Raw genomic sequence first — 21,883 nt, 5'->3', positions numbered from 1 at the left:
GCATAATAATAATAAAAAAGAATAAATTTCAAATGCAAAAGTTAACAGAAAGTTCCTAATTTTAACTCTGCATAACAACATGCAAGGTGTTACCTCCACTAACAGAAGTAACTGCATTGTTAGGCCATCTGACTTTTGAAACATAATTTTTATGTTGAGGTGATGGCAGAGAAGTGTGTTATATTTAACTTGACTGTTTGCTGCTTCTAGTGTAACTTCTGGAAATCCAATACAAATGCATGCTATTCTAAAGAGCTCAATGCAAAAAGAAGAAGATAGTGATCCATCTTTAGTTGGATAAGGACAGAATGCATAACCATATACTTAATACATTTAGTTTAGCAGCTGTAGCAATTAGGATCATAGTTACCCTTGATCTCAAATTGGTTTTCTACAGTTTAATTCTATTTAATGGAATGGATTACTCTTGGTTTACACATCAGGGAATAAAATTTGATCTATAATAATTATTACCATTCTCCAAAAGGGAAAATTACAATTAGTGGGGTTTTTTAACTTAAAATTTGAGGAAATGTTCTAATGAAAAGTATAATATTGTGTCTATGCATGCAAATATATACATGAATATACATTCATAAAATTATGCTGTAATAATGAAGAGTAAGGCTAAAAAAGTAGAAATTTATTAAATTTTTCATCAACTTAGTACTTATGAAAAGGGTTTCTTGGTCTCTTTTATTCTAAATTCAGAGATGGAATTTTTGAAGCATAAATATAAAATATATAAATATTTCTGAGTCCTCCCTCACAGGATTCCTTTAGGCCCTAAAATATATATTCTACTCATTCTGCAGTGGGGCATGCAATACCAATGCCCATACCGAAATTTAATACCCATGGTAATGAAACTAAACAATTATTGTTATGAATACATGTTTGTTTGTTACAGATTAAATAGATCTGTGCCATAAACTTTGTCAAATGTGTTTCAAAGACAGTATCCTTCTCACAGTGAAGTTAGTATTTGCGAGTCAGAGCAGAATCAGATTCTCATTTCATTTGCTGGATCCTGTTGCCATTACTATTTTAAAAGACTGCATCCCCAACAGCATCCTGATGAATGATTTAATGGACACACAGACTTGCTTTTGGTGCCCCTGACATTTTTGTAAAGACTTTTTCCTAAGTTCATTTCTCCTTCATGTTTTCTAATAATTATAAGCAGTACATCATTAATATTAGTATTTTATTTAAGTAAATCAGCAAGGCAGACATCTCATTCAATACTGATACTTTAACCGTATTATAAATTGGCCTGAGAAATGAAATATTTCTGGATATTAATACCGGAGAACATAAAATGTGGGGTTTTTTTAGATCGTCTTAATCTTCTCCTTAAGAGTTCTTTCTGACAGAATTTTTTTTTTTTTGTTATGGATTTTGTGGTCATAATGGTCTTTTGAAGAAAACTTATGCTTTAAAAAACTGCTTGCAATTTTTATTTAAAGTAGTATAGATAAATGTAGGTTTTTTGTAGTTTGTTAACATATTTAGACTTGAAATACACAATAGACTCTCTTTTCTCACATTTTAAGGACAGCATCTCTCAAGATAACGTCAGTGGCCCCACTACTTACAGTAATGAAGCCATCACATAACTTAAAACATCGTGTGTCACTGCACAAAATGTAACCCACACTAAGGAAAACATTAATGCTTTGTGACCTTCTTTTTCTGGGAAATGGCTGGAGAGGGCACATGGTTTCCTCATTGCAGAATCCATGATTTTCTGTCCTACTTTGTTATAAACAAAAAGAAGAAATGAGTAAATACTAACTGCTGGTCTTTCTAATTAGCTTTCTAAACCTACTAGTACGTATATGCACAAGACCACTAGTGTACTCCAACTCCTAACAGTTTGCTTCATTTGCTAGAACTATGCCCGCATGGCTCTTCGTCAGAGTCATCAGCTACTGTACACAAGAGCTCATTATGTTCATGTCATGCAAATTCCCATTATAGATATGTTGTGTGTTTCCTGAGATAGCCAAGTTTGTGCATGTGGCTGTGTTGGCATAAGTATGCCCATGCAAATAAAGGCAAGGACTAAGGTAGAACGATGTTCAGTAGCTATCATCTACTTAATATATACTTCAAGGACTTGACAAAATCTCAATATAATTGAAAATTTATTTCTACTTGAAAATAGCTGTCCATATGTTAGAAAACTATCTGAAAGGTATATCCCATACAAAGACAAATTTCACTGGGAAGACCTATTACAGAACTGATGTTGTTATACATCAGGTGTAAAGTAGCATTGCACCTAATTTTGGCCCTTTAAACTTAATAGTGTCACTATATTTTATTTCTGGGGGATGTTATGGTTAAAGCCTGAGCAACAGCAAAATAACAGGAGCTGTCTCATTTTGTACTTATCTAATTGACTGTGGTTTATTTATTGAACAATGATACATGCAAACAAATTGTAACTTCATTTTAAGATTTTATTCTCGATTAAATAAAGGCTCATGTAACACACAAAGTTAGTGGGACAGTTTACAGAGCATTCAATGTCCTAGCTACTCAGTGTTTGATTTCAAAAAGCAATATGCTTACCAGCACATGACAGACTGAACAATGGAACCTGTGAATAAAATTTTGAAAATTATTTTTAGTTAAAAAGTGGAAGTATTATTTTTTAAAAAGGTGTAATTACATGCACATTATAGTATTCAGCAGAGAAAAAGGTAGCTAATCATTTGTAGTTCTTCAATCCACCAGCTGTAATAAGTAAGAGGAATGTTGCTGCAACTTTTTTCAGAATTTAATCTTCCAAAATAAAAAAAGAATAATTTCACGCAATATGCAAAGACCTGCCTTTCCTAAAGTTTACATGTTAAGTGTTCTGCTAATGAAAGTGTTTGTGCTGTGGTTGTATTTACTGATCCTCTCGAAAATAGCTAGGCAGTACTTCATTATATCTTCAAAATATTGTTTCTTTAAAATGATTGTGTGACAAAAAAAAAAATCATCCCAAACCACAATCACTTGAATATGATGACACTTAAGAGTTAAAATCCATTTGGTGAAAGAACCAAACCAGATCAGAAGGCAAGTAGATAAAGAGTACAGGGAGCCGGGGTCAACATGCCTGGCAGTAACAGTGCGGGTCCATCTCCCTCTGCAGGGGGTTACCTCGATGGAGCCGCTGGAGTGCACCTATACCAAAGAATTATCTCCTGTAAAAGAAAACGGGAAACCATGACTAATAGCATTTCCGTGAAGAGGCAAAGTTAACAAGCAGCAAAATAATTCCACTTTTAGCCGAACTTATGTTTGTGTGGTCCCTGCAAACACTCCTGCATTATGTGCTTTATTTTTAGACACATATATGTGAAAGGCACACAACGTCATCTTTAGTTTTAGTTAAGACACTAACCAGCTGCTGGATCGAGGGAAAAATCACCCCTTCAGTAACTCTCAGTAACTCTGTGACCTCATTAATCATTTTGTCTGACTTCATCATATATTGTTTGTTGGTCTTTGCCTTTTTTTAAAATTTAATTTAATTCAATTTTTTTTTTTTATTTAACTTATCCAATCATTTCCCATTTTCCAGCCCCGGCTCATCTTGTTGCAGCCGAAGGCGCACAGCCGGTGGCCGGGCCCGGCTGCAGGCTGCACGGCCCTAGCGGGCAGAGGCAGCGGCTAGCCCGCCGCCGCCTCCACTTCACGGGCGAACCGGGGAAGTAAACCCGGGCAGCCCGGCTCCCCGGTGTCACCCCTGGCACGGGGTACACTCCGGCAGCCGTGGGGAGGCAAACTTTGCGGGAAGGACCGCAAGGCGACAGGCCGGGAGGGAGCGGGCCGGGCAGCACTCGAACGTGCCCCGCCACCCCCCGAATACTCCCGCCACCCCCCGAATACTCCCGCCCCCCCCGGATACCCCCGCCCCCCGTCGCGGCGGTGCGGCCGCGGTCCCCCTCGGCGCTGCGGGCGAGCGGCCCAGCCGTTCCCCGGGGAGAGCCGCGGGCTGGGGGGGCGGCGGCGCAGGATTAGGTTTCAGGCCGGTGGGGCGTGCCCGAGCGCGCTGCCCCCGCGGCGCGGATCGCTCGGCGCCGCTACTCGGGGGCGGGAAGGGCGGAGACCGGGGCCGGGCGGCGGGGCCGCCGAGGCGCTGGGGTAAGCGGGGCGACGGGCCGGGCGGCGGGGAGGGGGCTGTGCTCGCCCGCGCCGTCCTGAGGGAATGCGGGCCGGGGAGGGCCCGCCATGTCGCTGGAGTTTGAGCAGCCTTTTAAAATGCATTTGTCTCGCGAAGTTTTATTTATTATTGTTATCTTGGTCCCCCGGGTTTCGCCGGGGAGGGGTATGGCTGGAGGAGCAGAGAGGCCGTGGAGTCGCGGGGGTTGCTGAGCCTGTTGCTGTGTCCCGTCCCTCCTGCCCGGGACCGTCCGCGGGCAGCGGATGCGGCGCTGGGGGCCGCGCTGGGCCGGGGCTCCGGCCTGCGGCGGCGGGCGGTCCGCGGGCTCCAGCGGCCTGGCGGGGACTCGTCCTCACATAAACAAAAGCCGAGCCTCCTCCGGCATCTGCAGGGCGCCCTGCTGCCCGCGCCTTCTCTCCGTTTTCAACCCCCGCCGGTGTTTCCTGCCGGGCAGGGTCTCCTCACCTGCCGCCGCTGCCGCGGACCCGCGGGCGGCCTTCGGCCAGCGCCTGTGGTCGGCGGCGTTGAGACTCGCTCGGAGCCAGAGCCGGACCGGAGGCCCGGGCGAGATCGGCGGTGTCCTTGGGCTCGGGGCGGGGCGGCGGCCGCGGGTGCTCGGGGGTCGGTACCTGTTGCCATGGTGATGTCGGCGCTTCCCGCCGGTCCGGACCCCGCTGTGGCGCTCCTGCAGCTCCTCGGGTACGCCTTTAAACGTGACGGGTTTGGCAGAGGGGAAGCGGAGCGGCGGTGAGCCGCCCGCAGCCGTGCCCTTTGATGAGTCTGGATGCGCAGAGGAAAGGGTCTGCTTTTCGGGAAGGTTCGTTCCTCAAACGGTGTTCCCCCTTGCTGCCAGCACCTCCATATGTTACTGGAAATAGCAGTAGGAAGAAAGGCAGCAAAAGAAAAACTCTCACAAAGCTGACCTTTTGAACTCCGTGTACCGCATTTAACAGACTTGATTTTCCACTTGGCTAAAGAATGTTGTAGTTTTATTTTTGCCTCCTTTTCCTTGTCTTTTGCTTTTATGACACTGCCGCATCCCGTTATATTTTTACTTCTTAACACGTGCAGAAGGTGGGTTTTTTAACTATAAACTGTTGAGTAGAAACGTCCTTGTCGGCTTTGGTGCCAGAAATGGTATCAGGAGTCTGTCTCGGGAGGAGAGGAGTGATTTACCGTAATCAGGCAAGGGTTTGAATTCTGCAGTTGCGGAATTTCTCTCGTATGATGCCCTGTGGTTTCCATATCACCACTCCGTTTTCCAAGATAACAGCAACTCCTTGGGAGGAAGGAAGCTAAACTGGAAAAGGGGAAAGTAGTAAAATATTTTTTAGGAATGTTACTTGAGCTTCTATGGAAATTGAAAGTAGTAACACTAGAAGAAAAGAATGCAGACTGAAAATATACAAGGACGTATCCACCTTAACAAGCAACATTTTTTAAGACAAAGAACATCAACTTTTTTTTTCCCCCAAATTGTTATCCATTTCTAGTATGCATATATTTTGTCTGTATGTATTTAGTTAACAGTAATATGCATGTAACATTTGCTGATTAACTTTAGTGTTTCTGGTGGTTTCCTTAGTGCTTTGAAGAGGCTTTTTCATCAGGAACTGGATACACTCACTCTTCTTTACACAGAAGTGCATTACGAAAGTTAGATCAGTATCAGCATCAGGCAAGAGAGAACTGCACTACTTACATACCAATTGATGATCTTTATATTCCTCCTGGCCCTTTGTCTGTGAATTCTTCATAGGGAAATGCCGTGCCCTTCTCAGTCACCCAGATCGCTGTAGATGGTTCTCCTTTAACAAGCAGCACTTTATTCACTGTATTGAGAACCAATTTAAAGACCTTTAAAATCATCTCTGTGTTTCCTTTAAAAGAGTTTACATTCTGTGGAGAGCATCCAATAAATTTTCTAACTGACTTTAGATTTGATCATCCTGATGAAGCAGTTTAAGACAGTGCAGTATCATGCTGGCATCATTGCTAAGGACAGTTTTTTTGGCATTCCCAACAAGTCAGTAAAAAATGTGCTACTTTTGCCTAGGCAATATTGAAGTATTTCTTTCGTAGACTTTTCAAACCTTGTCCTTGCATCTGAGACCTCTTGCACAGCAGTCTTGTTATACGCTGTCATGATTTTCTGTATAACTTGCTTGTTATTGTCCCAGTATACAATGAGAAATTTGCCTTTTCAGTTTGTAAGGGAAACAATGACTCTTTGTTGAAGCTTACTGGCACCTGTTCAGTGAAGCTTTGTATTTATTCATTTATGTATGCTGTTGTCACCTCTGTGAAGAATCCAGTATACATTAAGAGGTGCAACTGCTGTAGGAACTATGCTTCATCAGGTTTAACTGAATTTAATGACTATGGTAATCAATCGCCTATGCTGAAAACATAAAGAGGCAATATTAACCATGCCTGTGTTTCGTTAATTCAGTATCTGTCGTGTCCCATATATTCAGCACATGCTAAAAAGTTGCTTTTCAGTTTCTGAAGCTAATGCACTTCAGAAGTTAGAAGAAAGGATTCCAACTTATCTCAATTGAAAATATTTACTGAAAAAATACTTTTTTATAAACAGATATGTTTGTTTCATTAACAAAAAACCCACCAAAACCCCGTTAGAAACACTTCATTTACTATGTTATCGTTTTTGCAGTACTCTCTGCAAATCACTTTTAAATGTGCTATATCAGACAGGCTTTTCAGGAGGTGAAAGCATAATGGATAGTTTAAGCCCATTTTGGTTGCAGTTAATGACTTGCATGTCAGTTAACATGGATATTTTATATTATGCTGATATAGGGCTCCTTACAGTGTTTTAGAACATTATTAATTATACACAGTGAACAGGCTGCTAATTTATCAGAAAGAATTTTAAGTTTCCTTAATACATTAATATGTTGTGTACAGAAGGTTAAAAGTAGTTGAATGTTTAAAATTTTGTTTACACGGTTGCTTCAAAATACATAAGGCTGTTCAGCTCTATCGCAGAACTTCTCTAATGTACAGAGCCGTTACATCTCTACATATTTTTGATGCAGTCAGCATTTTCCTAAATTTCAAGAGGCTAGTAACATCTTTTCAGACTTCTTACAGTCTTAATATAGGCTATGTGAATACTGCCTTTTTATTTCTACTTTGAATGTTTCAGAACAATTTTCATTAACATAGCTTTTAAATGTAAATATCAGGCTTCTCTTGCTTACCTGTTACATTCCAGATAGTGGAAATCTGCTTTGTTCTTTGTGGAACAGTGCACATTAATTTTGCTTGTATTAAATCCTTAATTTGAATCAGTTCTCTCTTTTGTCATTCAGAAGCTAGCAGTGCAGGGTCTCTTGGCTGATGAAACTGAGTGGTTGATGTTAATTTGGCAAGCTCGTGTCCTGTCAGTAAAATGGTGGGCTAGCCTTTTTTCCCTTTCTTTCTTCCTTTCCACTAATTGTTTTCATTTATCATCTTTTCTCTGTTGGTCTCTGTTCTTTTGCAGTTATTTCCATACTCTTTCTCGGTGTGCTTAATGCTTTATGCGAGAGCAAAATTGCCTTTGTGACAGTAGAAAAATACATAGAAAAGCACGAGATTTTTCAATTTACCATGAATAGTTTCTACTGCATTTATTTTGACAAGACTACTCCCAGAAAATCTGGGATCCACCTTAGTTTTTCTCCTTAGCAGGCAGGATGTAACTGGGCAAAATGGAAGAGCTCCTGGAATCTGCAGGCAAAGCAGAAGGTTTAGCAGTAATTAATATCTTCCACTTCCTGCGTATTTTGGTTTCCTCTAACTGCACCATGCAGTGCCAGCACAATATGCCTGTTTGAGTGATAGCCAGAAAATATGGGAGGGAAATGACATGGGATAAAAATCAAATGTTTAAGGAAATCTCTTGCACAGACAAAACCAGGCCAAGTGTTGAAATTTCGATTAGAAGTTTCGAAATACTTTTTTTTAGCAGCTGTTAAATGCATGTTGTGGTTACCATGCTGCTTAATTGAAACAGATTTGATTTTAATCTCATGCCAAAGTTTGGGCCCAGAGATTACACTTAAGATAGGCATTTCCTCTGTGTGCTCTAGAGCACTTCAAGTAATGCAGGAGCTACAGGGCAAAGCCTATTACTGTGTTTTCTATCTTTGGCATTGCACGCTTGCTAATCCACTGCTATGAGCACTAGTTTCCAGGGTATTGTCTGAAATGACATTGTGAAATACTAGATAGAGTATCTATCAATGAAACAGAGACAATTTCTTTGTAGAAACTAAGCGATCAGGTGTGAATGAACAACCATTGGAAACAGGTCATCTTTTCATGAATCTTTTGTCTCTTTAGCTAAGTGTCTTGTGTGATTGCAGTAGAAAGGAGGTAATCAAATACATTTCAGGTTGTTTTTTTTTTTTTTAAATTCTGCCACCTATGGATTTTAGCATTACAGAAGTGGACAGAAGGAAATCAGAGCTGCCAACTATTTTCTGGCAACCAACCTTATCAAAGGAGGGTAGCATAGAGAGTAGAGAAATGTGTATATAACATTTTTGTTTCTTACTATGTGAAGAATCAAATTTGAAATTCAAGTTTGAAAGGGATAATTTTTAATTTTTGCTTATACTTAGAGAGCAGACCATGTTTGTCACCACATGCCTGTCTAAAATTCCTTGTGTTTTCTACTTTAGTGTTATAAAACAGAAAGAAAAGTAGAAGGCGGAGAGGGTTTTTTGTTTGTTTGCTTTTTTTTTTTTTTTTAAGTCATAGCTTTCAGGTGCCTGTGCCTTTAAAACTTGAAAGTAAATTTAGCTTGCTATTTCCTTAGCAGTATTTCTTTGAGTTGCTAATAAAAAAAGTCTAACTCAGACAGTCTCTGTCCTTATTACTGTGAAGAGATTAATGAACTTTAGCACTGAAATTTAAAAATAGTTAAATCTACTTTGAGCTAAGCTAGTAAGCTCTTTGAAGTGTGAACGGCATGGCATGATGTATAGAAGGGCTAGTTTTGGCTCCAGGTTCCTGTGATACAAGTTGCCATGAGTTTGCAGAATGAGAAAATCAGAACAAATCTTCCTGTTGTACATCTAGAAGTCTGTGATGGCATTATAAAAATATTAATTTTAGCAAATGATAGACTTATGCCTGTCAGCAAGTCATCATGCATGCCTCTCTACTTCTCCCTAGCACATTATTTCTAAAATACCTTGGTTTAAAGACCGAGGTGGCCTGAAATCAGTGGTGTTGCTTGTGGGTGTGTCTCAGTGGTGTATTTTGGGCAGATGTGTGGCTGCTTCTCTTGTACTTCCACATGTTAATGTGCCACTAAGCTGGTGCTGAGAGATCCCGCTTGTTAGCATGGATGTGGCACAGCAGGAGCACAGTCATGTGGGGTTCAGAGTGCAGGCAGAGGGAACGGGTCATCTGGGCCTGAGATGTGTAGAAACACTGGTGTGCCTCAATGCATTGCATCTGTGTCAGAGGTGTCCTGAGGGAAAACATCCTTACAGCAGTTTTGGTCTTGCTCACGCTTGTTGCTGCAGTCAACAAAAGCATTAAGCTGGCCAGCTGGGAAGGGATTCCCTGATGATGTAAACACAAATAAGGAGAATTAAAATGAGAGTTAAAAATGGATTTGCTGATGCTGGCGTAGTGCTGGAGCAGTATTCATTTCTCTCTCTAAAGCATGAGGTAAATAGAAAGTATATAATGAGTGTCTTAGCAGAGCTAAGGACTTCTTTTAATTGCAGATTAAATACCATCATCTCAATCTGTAGAGTATGTTTAGGACTTGTGTCTGCTTTTAGAAATCTTTCACTATAATTTGTCAGAGTTCATACCTTCAGGGTTGCCTGAACACAGTGGTGACCTTCTCTGCTGTCACTTGTAAAACATGTCTTTCACAGCACGGCAAGAATGAGATTTCAGGCAAATAAAATCATGATATAGAGCAATATCCAGCTATTCCAAAAGACAGGGACATTTTACAGCTGCATCTCTTCTTTATGTTCTTGTGGAGCTGAAGCAGAACAGTAATGCTGTATTTTTCCTGAGTAATTTCATCTCATGAACATATAATGCTGTGTGTTTGTGTGTATATTGCTGTGATAGGATCATGGCACTGAAATGACTGAAAAACAATTCCATATCTATTTTTTTGCACAGTTTTCTGATTGCATCCAGTACAGAGCCCCAAGAGTAGCTATAGAGAAAAAACTGGAACAGTGAAATAGGAAAGAACTGCTTTGATTGGCATTGCCACTGAGAAAGACACCTATGAATGTGCCATAAATGTAAACTTGTAAATAGGGGGTTTGAATAGAAGTGATAGTAGTTTGTTAATCTAAAAATGAGCTATGGGTGATTAAGGTTTGGGGAAGCCCACTTACTTCATGGTATTTAAATAATCTCATCCAGCCCTTTCCGTGTAAAATAGACTTAATTTTATCTTGTTTTGTAGAGTGACAAGGTGAAAAAATAAGATACGTTCAGATTTTCAGATCTGACAGTCATGTGCTGGAATTTCCCTTGCCAAGTGAGAAAACAAATTTATAAAAGCGTATTTTTATTTGTTACTGGTATTGTATTGGATTCTATTGAATCAAGGAATTAGATTACTTTGACAAAATTGGGTTTAAGCAGTTGGAAGGTTTGTCCCTAAGTGGTATACTGTCCTGAAAAGGGTGATGAGTGATTCTATACCAATGTATTGGCAAATTCAAAAGCAACCTTCAGAGAGGTTGTGAACACTCCCATTGCCAGAGGTGTTCAAGGCCAGGCTGGATGGAGCTCTGATTAGCCAGGTCTACTGCAGGGTTCCCTGCCCATGAGAGATAGGTTGGAACTAGTTGATCTTTAAGGTTCTTTCCAACCCTAATCAGTCTATGATTCTGGGATTCCATGAATAAAATTGATACAAAGCTTCTGACGTATCACACCAGGGAAGTCATTTGGTGGAACACGAGACCATTTTAAACCCAGATGGTTTGTTTTTCTGCATAAATAGCAGTGGTATAGGCCTGATTGTCAAGCCTATAATGGTCCTGTTAGGCTAGCTTACCCAGAGATCTATCAACATCATTGCCATTTCTCTTTCTCTCCTAAGTTTCAAGAAAAAAATCTCTTTTCCTGAGTGCTTAGAGATCACAGTTCTGCATGGGGATGCTATAATCATTTTCCTATTATAAAGAAAACAAAAGCACGATTGTGAAGGATAAGATACACCTGCAATGATTGTTGAACTCCTCACTTCTCCTCACTACGAATTTCAGAGCAATTGCAGGCATACTGTTGAAAAAAAAAAGCCCCAAACAACCCCCCAAAGCTACAAAAAGTATAAACAAAGCAATGTCCAAATTTCTTCCTCTTAGCATAGAATTTCCTGCCTGGAAACACACACTGGTGAAAACTCAACCATCATCCAGATCAGAGTCTCAATTCCAATACGTATTAGTGGTGGAGGCTATAATGTGAGATTCTTGCAAGCCTTTAGCATGAATGCTTTGTGATTTATGTGACTTTTCTTAAAAGAAGATTACTTAAAAATGTGCTGTGGCTGGTGCACCTGAAATTGTCAACATAGAACTTGAAAACTGATCCCGCAGGGAATGTCTTTTGTGAATCACTGAAAAGGAAAGCAATGAAACTGTGTAAAATATCAGTGACAGCGATGATTCATAGCTTCTGTTTAAAGCAGTGCAAGAGATGTTGTGCAACAGTATGCAGACAGCAGCATTGATATGGAAATGCAAGAATATTACAAAGTACATTCCTAAAGCAATTTTCAGGCAGGTTTTAAGCACCAGAGTAACTCAGAATATGGTCATCTTTGAGGTTATTTTAATTATCTGTGGAGATAAGTTTTTTGTGGCTTGTTATTTTGCTGTATCTTGTTTTTGGAAGTCAAGCTTTTGTCTTCCTTGTCAGAGCTTAACACTTCTATAAATGTGACTTTTTTCCCTTTCTGTTATTTTTCAGGGAAAGATTTCCTTTCTCTTACCAACGTTAAAATAGAAGCTGAGAAGTGGAAAACATGTTGGAAACAATTGGTATTTTTTTTCATTTGTATCACAGTATTTTTTTGTGGCCAAATTAAGTGCATATGATAGATTTGGGTCATTGGTATAAATGCTGAGAGAGATTTTGAAAAAATTATCTACTGTGATTAGAAATTTGTTTTGTGTTTCGGTTTTGGTATTTGAAAACAGAAGGTATACCATTATTTGTTTAGGGTATTTAATTTATAGCCTGTTGTCTTGATTTGATTGTTTTAATCTTTGCTAGAAAGACATGAAAAAGACAAATGTTTTCTATTATGATTCTTTATGTCACTGTTTATTTACCGTGGTCTGTAGCCACAGTTCCTGTAACTGAATTTTAATTAAGGCTCTTTCACTTTTGTAATCCAGCTCTTGGTGGACAAAATTGTGATTTTGTTGGCTTCTGTTTTGTGCTCTGCCTCTGACTTCCTCCTTCATTAGAAATGTTTGGGCTAGGATTTTTGTTCAGAACTGAGCAATTCAAGTCCTCTATAGTTTGAACAGTAAAGAGAGTTATATTTAAATCTGTTACCTGCTTGTATGTGACTGTTTCTAGACTGCTACTAACTAGAAATGATTATTGCTACAGATACACATCGGGCCCTCCAGGCCATGGATCGCTTACAGGCAAAACTTCGGAATCGAGGTGACATTGCAAACGAGGAGAAACTGAACTTATTAAAAACAGTGCTGCAGAGTCCTCTCTTTAATCAAATTCTGAACCTTCAGACTTCTGTTCAACAACTGAGAGATCAGGTGAGAAAAGAAGCGTTTCCAGATGAAAGGGAAAAATTGCTGAGGTGGTGCAAAAATGTCTTTGCTGGTTGAACAGTGAAATCAAATAGCTTAAACTAAAAATCTGATGCGAAGGTTCAGGGAACTGATGGGGACATACCCCACTGACTTTTCTGGGCTTTGTGTTCATAGTTTAAGTTTGTGATTTTTATGTATACACTCACTACTTACAATGTGCAGGGTAGGGAAATGGTGATTTTGGGTGCAGGGTTGACACAATGTATTTTGTCTCTCCCATTCAAAAGGACCATTCTTTCTATGAGGTCTTAGAACTTTTTTTGTAGGTTTATTTTATTGCCCTCTTGTGTCTTATCCTGCTAAAACGAGAATGTAAAAGGGAGGCTGTGAAATGTTGACTTAGAAGGACATGAGGATGTTTTTTCTTGATATAGGAGTAAAAAAAGATCAAAGGGAAGCCTCCCTTTTGCTTGCTCAGTGTACTGAGTAAAAGTATTACTTTTCTGCATATTTTCAGTGAGAGTGAGAAAAAGGTTGGCTATATTGGCTATATTGATTTGATTATTTGTTACTATAATTTTCTTGTCAGCAGAATAAGAACTTGTAAAATACAAAAATTAGTCCAGTAACAGAATTAGGACTAAACTGTGTATCTGCAAATAGTTGTTCCTGTTGACTCCTGCAAGATGGTCAACTCTGTCTGGTATGCAGAAATGCTGAAGTGGGAGAATGCAGACCCTGCATATGGGCCTTATCATTGGTGTGGAGCCACATCTGGTCTCTGACTGGACTGTGGTGGTGAGGATTCCTCACAATCTTCACACAGCTGTGTGGCAGAAGAGCACAATGTGGCCCTTTATTGTTTCTTGTTGATCATCTTGATGCTATTTGACACGGGCAAGAAATAAATTAGAATGGTGTCCACAGTGCTGTATTCATCACCATGTGTTTCAGATTTTGCCTGTGTTGTATTTAGACACTTGATGATATTGGAGGGATTAAAAAAAATGTAGGAAAAAAACCTGTCCTGAAGGTTTGTTTGCTCTGCTATTTGAAAATGAGAATTTAACACTGACACTCAAGAATTCTGTGAAGTAAGTGGTGCAGACCCTGGGAACACAGAGTGAGAAATGAAAGTGTACCCGAAACATTAATGGGAGTTTGGTGAAAAGACAAATTAAATTTTCACTTCTGGACATTCGTTGTGAAATTAAAGGATGGTTATCTTTTTAAATACAGTTGCCTAAATTAGAAAAAATGAAGCAGCTGATACCATATGTGGGTAATTTAAAACACATATTTTCTAAAAAGCAAATAGTAATTTTACCATCTGTCCTGACACTGCAGGTTTATTTGTGCAGTGAGTGTCCCTGGTGGTGCAGTGGCTAAACCACAGCGTTGTCAACGCTGAGATCCGGGTTCGATTCCCGGTTAGGACACTCCCCGGGCAGATGGAGCTCGTTAGCCCTGTAAGGCAATCCATCTACGTCCTGAGGACCTCACTGCCACCGTCCAAGCATGCTTGGCCCCGGCAGATGAACCTCAGGATTAAAGGGTGGGCTCAGTTCCGCGCACACTGTGTCTCACCTAAAAAATCCAATGCGCAGTCTGGAAGGTGTAAAGACCTTCCCCGGTTCTTCGTTCGCGAAGAGACTGGCCATTTTTATTTGTGCAGTAACTTTAGTGGCCTGTGCATGTTGCGTAGTACATATCCTGGTTAGTTAACAAGGAAGCTACTTGGATGTGACTTCCTTTTCTGATGTGTGCTTATATGAATACTTACACACGTAAATGTATATTTCCTGAATTCGTAGATTTGTGTCATCTCTTCATCCTGTATTTTCTCTGTAGAATTATTTCTTTCCTGTAATATAACATGAGATTGTCAGTTTTTTCTTGTTATTTAAATAATTACAAAGATTACTGAAACAGGACAAAGGATAAAAAAATGAAATAGGCATTCAGGTTAAAAAAAAAAAAATTATACTTCTTGGTATTTTCAAAGGCTCAGTTTTGAGGGCATCATTTTTGTAACTGGCAGGGTACTGTGCTTGAAACTCTTAAGTTACAAGTTGATGAAAACTGCAAGGCATGTGAATAGTGATCAGGCTTTTTGGCCAAACCATGCCAGAGTAAGGAAGGTGACAAGTTGTTTCCCAAACACTTGTAGTCAGAGCTGCGTTTGAGACCGGATGACGTGATGCTGAGCTGTACAATGATGAGATTTTGCATTAGAAGTGGCTAATTTTTTTTTATGTTTAATGATGAACTGCAATGATAGTTGAATGGGGATTTTGTTTCCTAAAGTGAAATGTGACAGTCTATTTAAACTGCTCTTGTATTTTTAATCAGTTTTTAAAGAGCTGCAAGACTACTGCAAAATTATCAGGAGAAGGCCATCTTTTAGGATAGTAGAGATTAAAAGAGAGTATGGGATCAGAGAGGCCAGAATAGCAATTTACTTCTAAGTCAAACAGATTCCCTGCAAGTATCCCAGCAGAAGCAGGTCACCCAGTGAGATTTCGTTGTGGTCCTTTAGTGGCTTAATAAGTTTGAGTGCAGGATGTATTCCTGGCTTGAGGCACTGTGTCTGGAAGGCACAGCGATGATAATGAAAGCCCTGCTGTCTGTTCGTGCGGTGTGTGGACTGAGTGTATGTTGCTTTATCTGAACGTTGGGGAGGCGTGATGCTAAAGTCAGCAACTCTGATGCTTTGGGGCTTAGTGGTAGGTGCTTTAAAGTTGTTAGGTTTTTTTTCTTTCTAAACTAACAAGCAGGATTTGTTTGCACAGCAAAACTGTCATTGTGAAGTTAAGCACTGAAGTGGAAAACAGGCACAGGAAAGAGTTGGTGGTGTTTTTTTTTTGTTTTTTGTTTTTTTTTTTTTTTTGTTGTTTTTTTTGTTTGTTTGCTTTTTTGAGAATTACTGTTTTGACTTTACTAGTCACTTGATCTGGGGAGCACTGAAGGAAAGTTTTTTTTCTGTCTCTTTCTGTCCTTATTCTTCAGTTAATGCTTGTTTTCTCCTGTTGAAGAACAGTCCAATTGTTTGAAGACAAGGAAGTGACAGAAAAAAAAAGGCAGAGATTGTTATGTTTTAAACTTTTCAATAATATTTCTTTATAAAATATTTTAAAGAAAATACCCAGACCATGCTAGCATTCTTCTCCTGCTTCTCTTCCTTTCCTTGTTGTCTTCCCCTCTTCCACCTCCTCCTCTTCCCCCGCCACTTCCATTCCACTCAGTCCTCTGCCAGAACAAAATAGCCCTCCCTTGGCTGAGCTGCATTCCTCAGATTTTTTGTTTTACTTGTGATTTGACCATAGTTTTTCCTTCACCGTAGTGGTGGGGATAGCTGTGTGTCAGTGCTAGAGAAAATTTAGGGAAGAAGTGATAAATTTTGTCTTCTAATATTGTCTGTAAACACTGTGTTTGCACAACTAGAAATGTTTGCTTCACGTTCTTAACCCCATCCACTAACAACTTGTTTGCTCAGTGTTTTGAAATGAGGTGCTCATGAGAAATTCTAGTTTGGGATCTGCTTCACCCACCCTGAGGATGGAGTCATAAAGGTGCAGTTATCAGAGGGGTGCTGGTGGCACTGCCTGTTCTGGGAGCCTGGAGGCTTTCTCTGTAGGGCTGGGGGCATCTGGCAGTGCTGGGCTCAAACGGCCTTTGCCTTGTGCTTCGCTTCCTGTCTCCCACTGTGATCCTGTTGCAGCTTACCTTTCTGCTGTTCAGGATCTTGCAGTCAGATGAAATACTAGCCTGTGCTTCTTGGGGTGTTCAAGGGCCGGTGCTCAATGGCCGGAGCACAGAAACACTCAATATTTGTTCTTGTCCAAGTTGAGACTTAAAAATGTTGAGCAAATTGCTTAAAATGTTCATACACTGTTAAAAGAAATATTTTTAGCAACTGCATGTAAGCAGTACTTGACTGTATTTAGCATCTACCTGTGGGACTGTAACATAAATTTATCATACTCACTGGTATTTATGAATTTTTCTTCTTGTCTTATGCAAATTATGTCTGCATTCATCACATGGAGATTCTACATACAGTTCAGAGAAAGCCAGTCAAGGAAAATTGGCATAAGCAAGATTATAAAACACAGCAATATTCTTTCATATGGTACTTATGCAATCACAGTGCTGTAAAGCTATTTCTTGATGGAATTATGGTGAATTTATTACTGCAAAGTAGTGCAATTCAGAAGTTATGAAAAATACTTCATGCAACCACAAGAGCACTGTAATTTTAAGATTTGCACTTGTGGTTTATTGCTGCCCCCGAAATGACATATACTTCTGTTGTTAGTGGGAATATACACCAGTTCTTCTGAACTTTTTTATACTATACGCCTGCATTTCAGGAGTGTCAGGGAAGAGAATAGTGATCACATTTCTGCTTATGATTTGTCTGTAGATTCTGTACTTCTACCATAAGTACCATTATAACTGTCATTATAAATGTTTTTATGGTTTTTCAAGTGTAACCATTATGTTTCAGAAGAGGAGACATTGTGACATTTCTGGACATGCGTGCACACACACAAAACTTTACTCTGTTAACAGTTTAACATTTTTTCTTGAATTTTCAGAATCCAGGTGTCACTTAAGGTGAGGTTGGCTTCCTGTGCTTCACACATTCTCCACTGAATATGTCGTTTTTAAAAAAAGGTGTGATGAAAATGAGGTGTTGCTCTCAGTTGCTCCTGATGTGTTTGTGTTCAATCCTGTGTTTTAACTGTGCGGTTGTACTGAAGGTGAGGGGCAGCTTTTAAAGTTCTAGTTAAGCTAGTATGGATTGGAGGGTTATTTTTCCCATTTACTGCTATTTATAGTGTGCAACACTTCTCAGTTGATATCTTAACCGTCATGCAAATAAAAACCATCCATTGTCTTCAGAATAAGGGAGTTCTTACTTTATTATGGACAATGTCTTGGACAAGCGTAAACAATTACCATCTTCTGCTTTGAAAGGCGGAAGGAATGGGTGAGGTCAGTCAATTCCTGTATGCTTACAGTAATGTCCCACCTCGTACAAGTATGGAGAAGGGATGAAATTTCAAACTGAGAAGGTGAGCGCTATATTGCCAGTTTGAACAGGATTTGGTCAATGAAAATACAGTGTAAAACTTAAAAATTATTTGGTCTGGAGCTAATTCTATTTTAGCATGGGAACATCCAAGTTCTCTGCTAGAGAGAAAATTGTAAATCCCTAAGGACATTGTCATATCTTAATAGAAGAACTCCTTCAAACTTAAATAGAGAATAATATGGTGATATTGGGCAAATGTTCAGGTGAAAGTTGAGGTGCCCATCATGGCTACCCTGCTGATAGAACATTGCAAACACTGAAATGAGCTGCCCAAAGCAATCAATAAACTTAATTAGTAGTAGAAGAATGTATATAGATCATAATACAGGATGGGCCCAGGGATCCTTCTGCATGCTGAAGGTTGTCCTGTATGGGATATTGAGTGGTACAAGGAGTATCTTAGATTCGGGTAAGGCATACAATACAGTTCATTGTAAGGGCAGTGAGTCGTTCTCTACAACCATTTATTTTTGATGTGTAGTTCCATTTGTTCTCCTGGTATCTATACAGAAAGTCTGACTGTATATTAGAAAAAAATAACAGTATCATGATGTAAACACCTCTTGTATCTTTCACACTATTCTAAAATTGTAATAATTTTGGATTACTGTGGCTTGACATACCTTTTCATGCATTGCTTGATTTTTCTAATGCAACTTGCTCCCTACACATCTGTGTGTAAAAGAGCACTCCAGAGACAGGAAAGACATAGACTTTTCATCCAGATTTCATGAGTTGCTGGTATTGTCTCTATGTTAACATTTTTCACACCATGTGGTAACATGGAATAAACTTAGAGCAGTGAAGCCACAGCTACAGTCAGTTTCTGTGGCTTAAAATTCTGGGTTTTTTTGCCTGCATGGCTCTTTCTTTTTAAAGCAGAAGGGGTTCTAGTCTCAAATTTTGCTTTTTAAAATTGTAGGATTTTACTTCTTTCTGTTTTATAAAATGACTGTACACTCTATTCAAAATGGAGAATTCACGCACAGTTGGATTTTATAGGACTATCAATAATATCAGTGACTTCCCCTTCTGCCATCCTGAAGGATGAAGCATCAGGAAGCTTCTGCCACATTAAAAAGGCCCCAAGACCAATAATGCAGTTAGAGTGGTCCTGGATGAAATGAAAGACATTTAATGTATTCTTCTCCGAGTGTAATCGTATTGATTGGAGTCATTACTGTTCTCATCTTCTGAGTCTTGCCCACTTATTTTGAGGTTACCACTCCAAAAGCTGCACCAGAATGGTTCTGTGAGCTCTCACTAATTGACATTGGGCAAAATCAGTAGGTTTTGCTCATACTATGCTGTTCTTTGTTTAGGCTAATTTGCTGGCTTTGCTTGAGCAAGTGATTAGTTCTGCAAGTGATTAGTCTCCTTTTACCAAGAGTTTTCTGAGGATGGTAACCTACAGCAGAAAGTGTAACTAAATTCTGTTTTCTGGAATGAGCACTGCAATTTAGAAAATGAACTTGCATCTATAACTTGCTAACATTGTGATACGAAACCGATATATTGCGGCCTTTGAGTGCACATGAAAGTTAGTTTGGATTTGCATCTTATATACTCTTTATCCTGCTGTAGAAATGTAAAAATGTTAAATAGAAACAGCTAAGGCTGGTTAATTGCAGTGGTATTGGGTAGATGTTAGATACTCTTAGGACTGATAGTTTCACCCATAACAATTTTTTTGTGGGAAGAAATATAACAATAGGATCTACAAGAAGATTTAGAGGTGGAGGAGAACAAGAAATAAAGCACATCTTTGACCAAGTTCAGGTATATACTTTTATACATTGAAATGGAGGACATTGGGAAAGTGGAACTGAATTAACTTGTTATATAGCCTCATGCAGGTAAGTAATGCAGCCAATTAATTCCTCACAAATACGGACAACAGAACATAATCAATATGTTATGGAAATATCTGAGTTCCAAACATCCATATTCTCCTCTTAACAGTTTTTTATAGCAGAGCAGGCTAAGTGCTCCTGAGAACTGTTTTTTTCCCAATGCTGTCTTGTGGTATTTTTTCTTTAACTTGAAGGTCTTCTCAGGCACATAAGCTGTTCAACTACCAACATTTGTTTATTGGATTTTCCTAAAGCACCTAGGTGAGATGGAATTGTGTGATGGAGAGCAATAATGACCTTTTAATGACTGGACTATTGGGAGAATGATATGATAAACCTAATAGAAGTAACATGCTTAAACATTTAAGACTGGTGCAGTAGGCATTTCAGAATATATTTACAGTTTTTAAATTTTTGTTAATATGTTAAGTTTAAAAATATGACTTTAAGGAAGGGGAACCCTAGTCTTCTGTATTGTGGTGCAGAATGCTAGAAAATGTACACTGCCAAACTACGAAGAATATTTGAAACTGCAATATTGTGGTTAGTGTGCCAGGCAAGTTTGCAGCAAATCTATGTGGAGTAAAATGGTTCATGTTGACAATCAACAGGCAAGCAGGACAACAGCCAGGTGAGGGATTCTGCTGATCTCTTAAGTGAGCTTTGTATCACCAGCAGCCATTCCTTAGACTGGTTGGGAGAGATCTGCTTGAAAAGAGGTAGGCTACTATGGCTGCGCAAAATGGAGAAATTTCTTATTTTCTTTTCAGTTCTAAGAGAATGGTATTGTCAAGTCTGTCTGTGTAAAGGTGCAGTTAGGATTTTCAGATCAGCCTGGTGGTTTTGGACTTGTTCAGTAGTTTAGCATTTAACTCTGGCTCATGTAGATAGTCACATTGGTAGTGCATTGTGATGCAGAAACCTGACCAGGGAAATTTGCCCTCTATGTAGCTGGTGAGGTTGGTTTCTTTTTTTCACCAATATATAAATACTTTTTTTTTTCTTTTAAAATAAGTGATACATTTGTTTGGATTTTGGTTGTGTGTTTTTCTTTTTTTTAAATAGTAATACTGTTGGTAATACTTGTTTACTTCTACCACTGTGATGGGATACTTCAAGATGCTATGCTGATAGGAACAAATGAATTTTAGGCAGTTTTAAATTATTCTCATCAATTTCTGTGTTTTATGCTCGTAGTTCACAACTTTACATTGATTGTAAATACTGAAGGTAATTTTTCTTTTTAAAATGTTTTTTTTAAACTGCAGATTAGCATTTCAGGTACTTATAACAATCAGTTGACTTACTATGATGCTCTTACGTAGGTGAGAGGTTTCTGCTTTATAAATCTGTGTTGCCATCAATCTTTTACAGGTAAATATTGCACCCTCCATACATTCCACTGATGAATTCCCCCAACTTCTCCATCATGGTGTGAACATGGGGTCCTTGCCACTTAATGAGTCATATTTGTTGGCTCAGCAGAATGGCAGCCCAGCTAATGTGCTGGAAGCATCAATGAAATCCATTACTCCTCAGATTAATGGGAAGTCCTCTAGTGATGATTTTGAGCAGCTGATCAGAAACATGTCCCAGGTAAATTTGTCTTACAGTAACCACATAATGTGGACTACTGATTAAAATAGATGTATGTTTATTTAAAAGCAGTTGTTATTATGCAAACCAGTGGTCACTTGCTATAGAAAATAAAAGTAACCTTTTAATTTAGGAACAATTAATAAATGAGAAAGCAGGTGAAAAAGTAGCCTTGACGTTGTCACTGCTGAGTTACTGTCCTTAGCTGGTCAATGTGTGTCTCACAGATCAGCATCCCATTATCTTTTTATGTGCATTGTAGCACTGCCTCTCTGTGCATGAGGGACATGGTTTCTCAGAGCATGCTCTTATATGCATAATTAATGACAACTAAACTTTCTTGGAAATAAAATGGAAAATTCCTTTTTGGCCTTGC

General features: G+C 39.3%; 1 protein-coding gene across 23 annotated transcripts in view; it reads left to right on the top strand.

Annotated features, from left to right (window-relative positions):
• Positions 1-21,883, top strand: part of MPDZ (multiple PDZ domain crumbs cell polarity complex component) — a 99,768-nt gene that overhangs the window by 5,559 nt on the left and 72,326 nt on the right. For 18 of the 23 annotated variants that reach the window (XM_027883722.1, XM_027883725.1, XM_027883709.1 and 15 more), the window contains exons 1-4: positions 4,128-4,146; positions 12,143-12,213; positions 12,794-12,960; positions 21,286-21,507. In XM_027883722.1, coding sequence (XP_027739523.1) covers positions 12,198-12,213; positions 12,794-12,960; positions 21,286-21,507 — 405 coding nt within the window. In that variant the 5' untranslated portion in view covers positions 4,128-4,146; positions 12,143-12,197. Of the gene's footprint in view, positions 1-3,694; positions 3,714-4,127; positions 4,147-4,357; positions 4,370-12,142; positions 12,214-12,777; positions 12,961-21,285; positions 21,508-21,883 lie in introns of those variants that run through there. The other 5 variants (XM_027883727.1, XM_027883726.1, XM_027883706.1 and 2 more) reach the window with 4 other exon arrangements.

This window comes from Empidonax traillii, unplaced genomic scaffold (assembly GCF_003031625.1).
Source record: "Empidonax traillii isolate 1590-97213 ecotype Southwest subspecies unplaced genomic scaffold, ASM303162v1 scaffold133:size1091145, whole genome shotgun sequence".
Taxonomy (NCBI): domain Eukaryota; kingdom Metazoa; phylum Chordata; class Aves; order Passeriformes; family Tyrannidae; genus Empidonax; species Empidonax traillii.
This window is presented reverse-complemented; position numbering and strand designations above follow the sequence as displayed.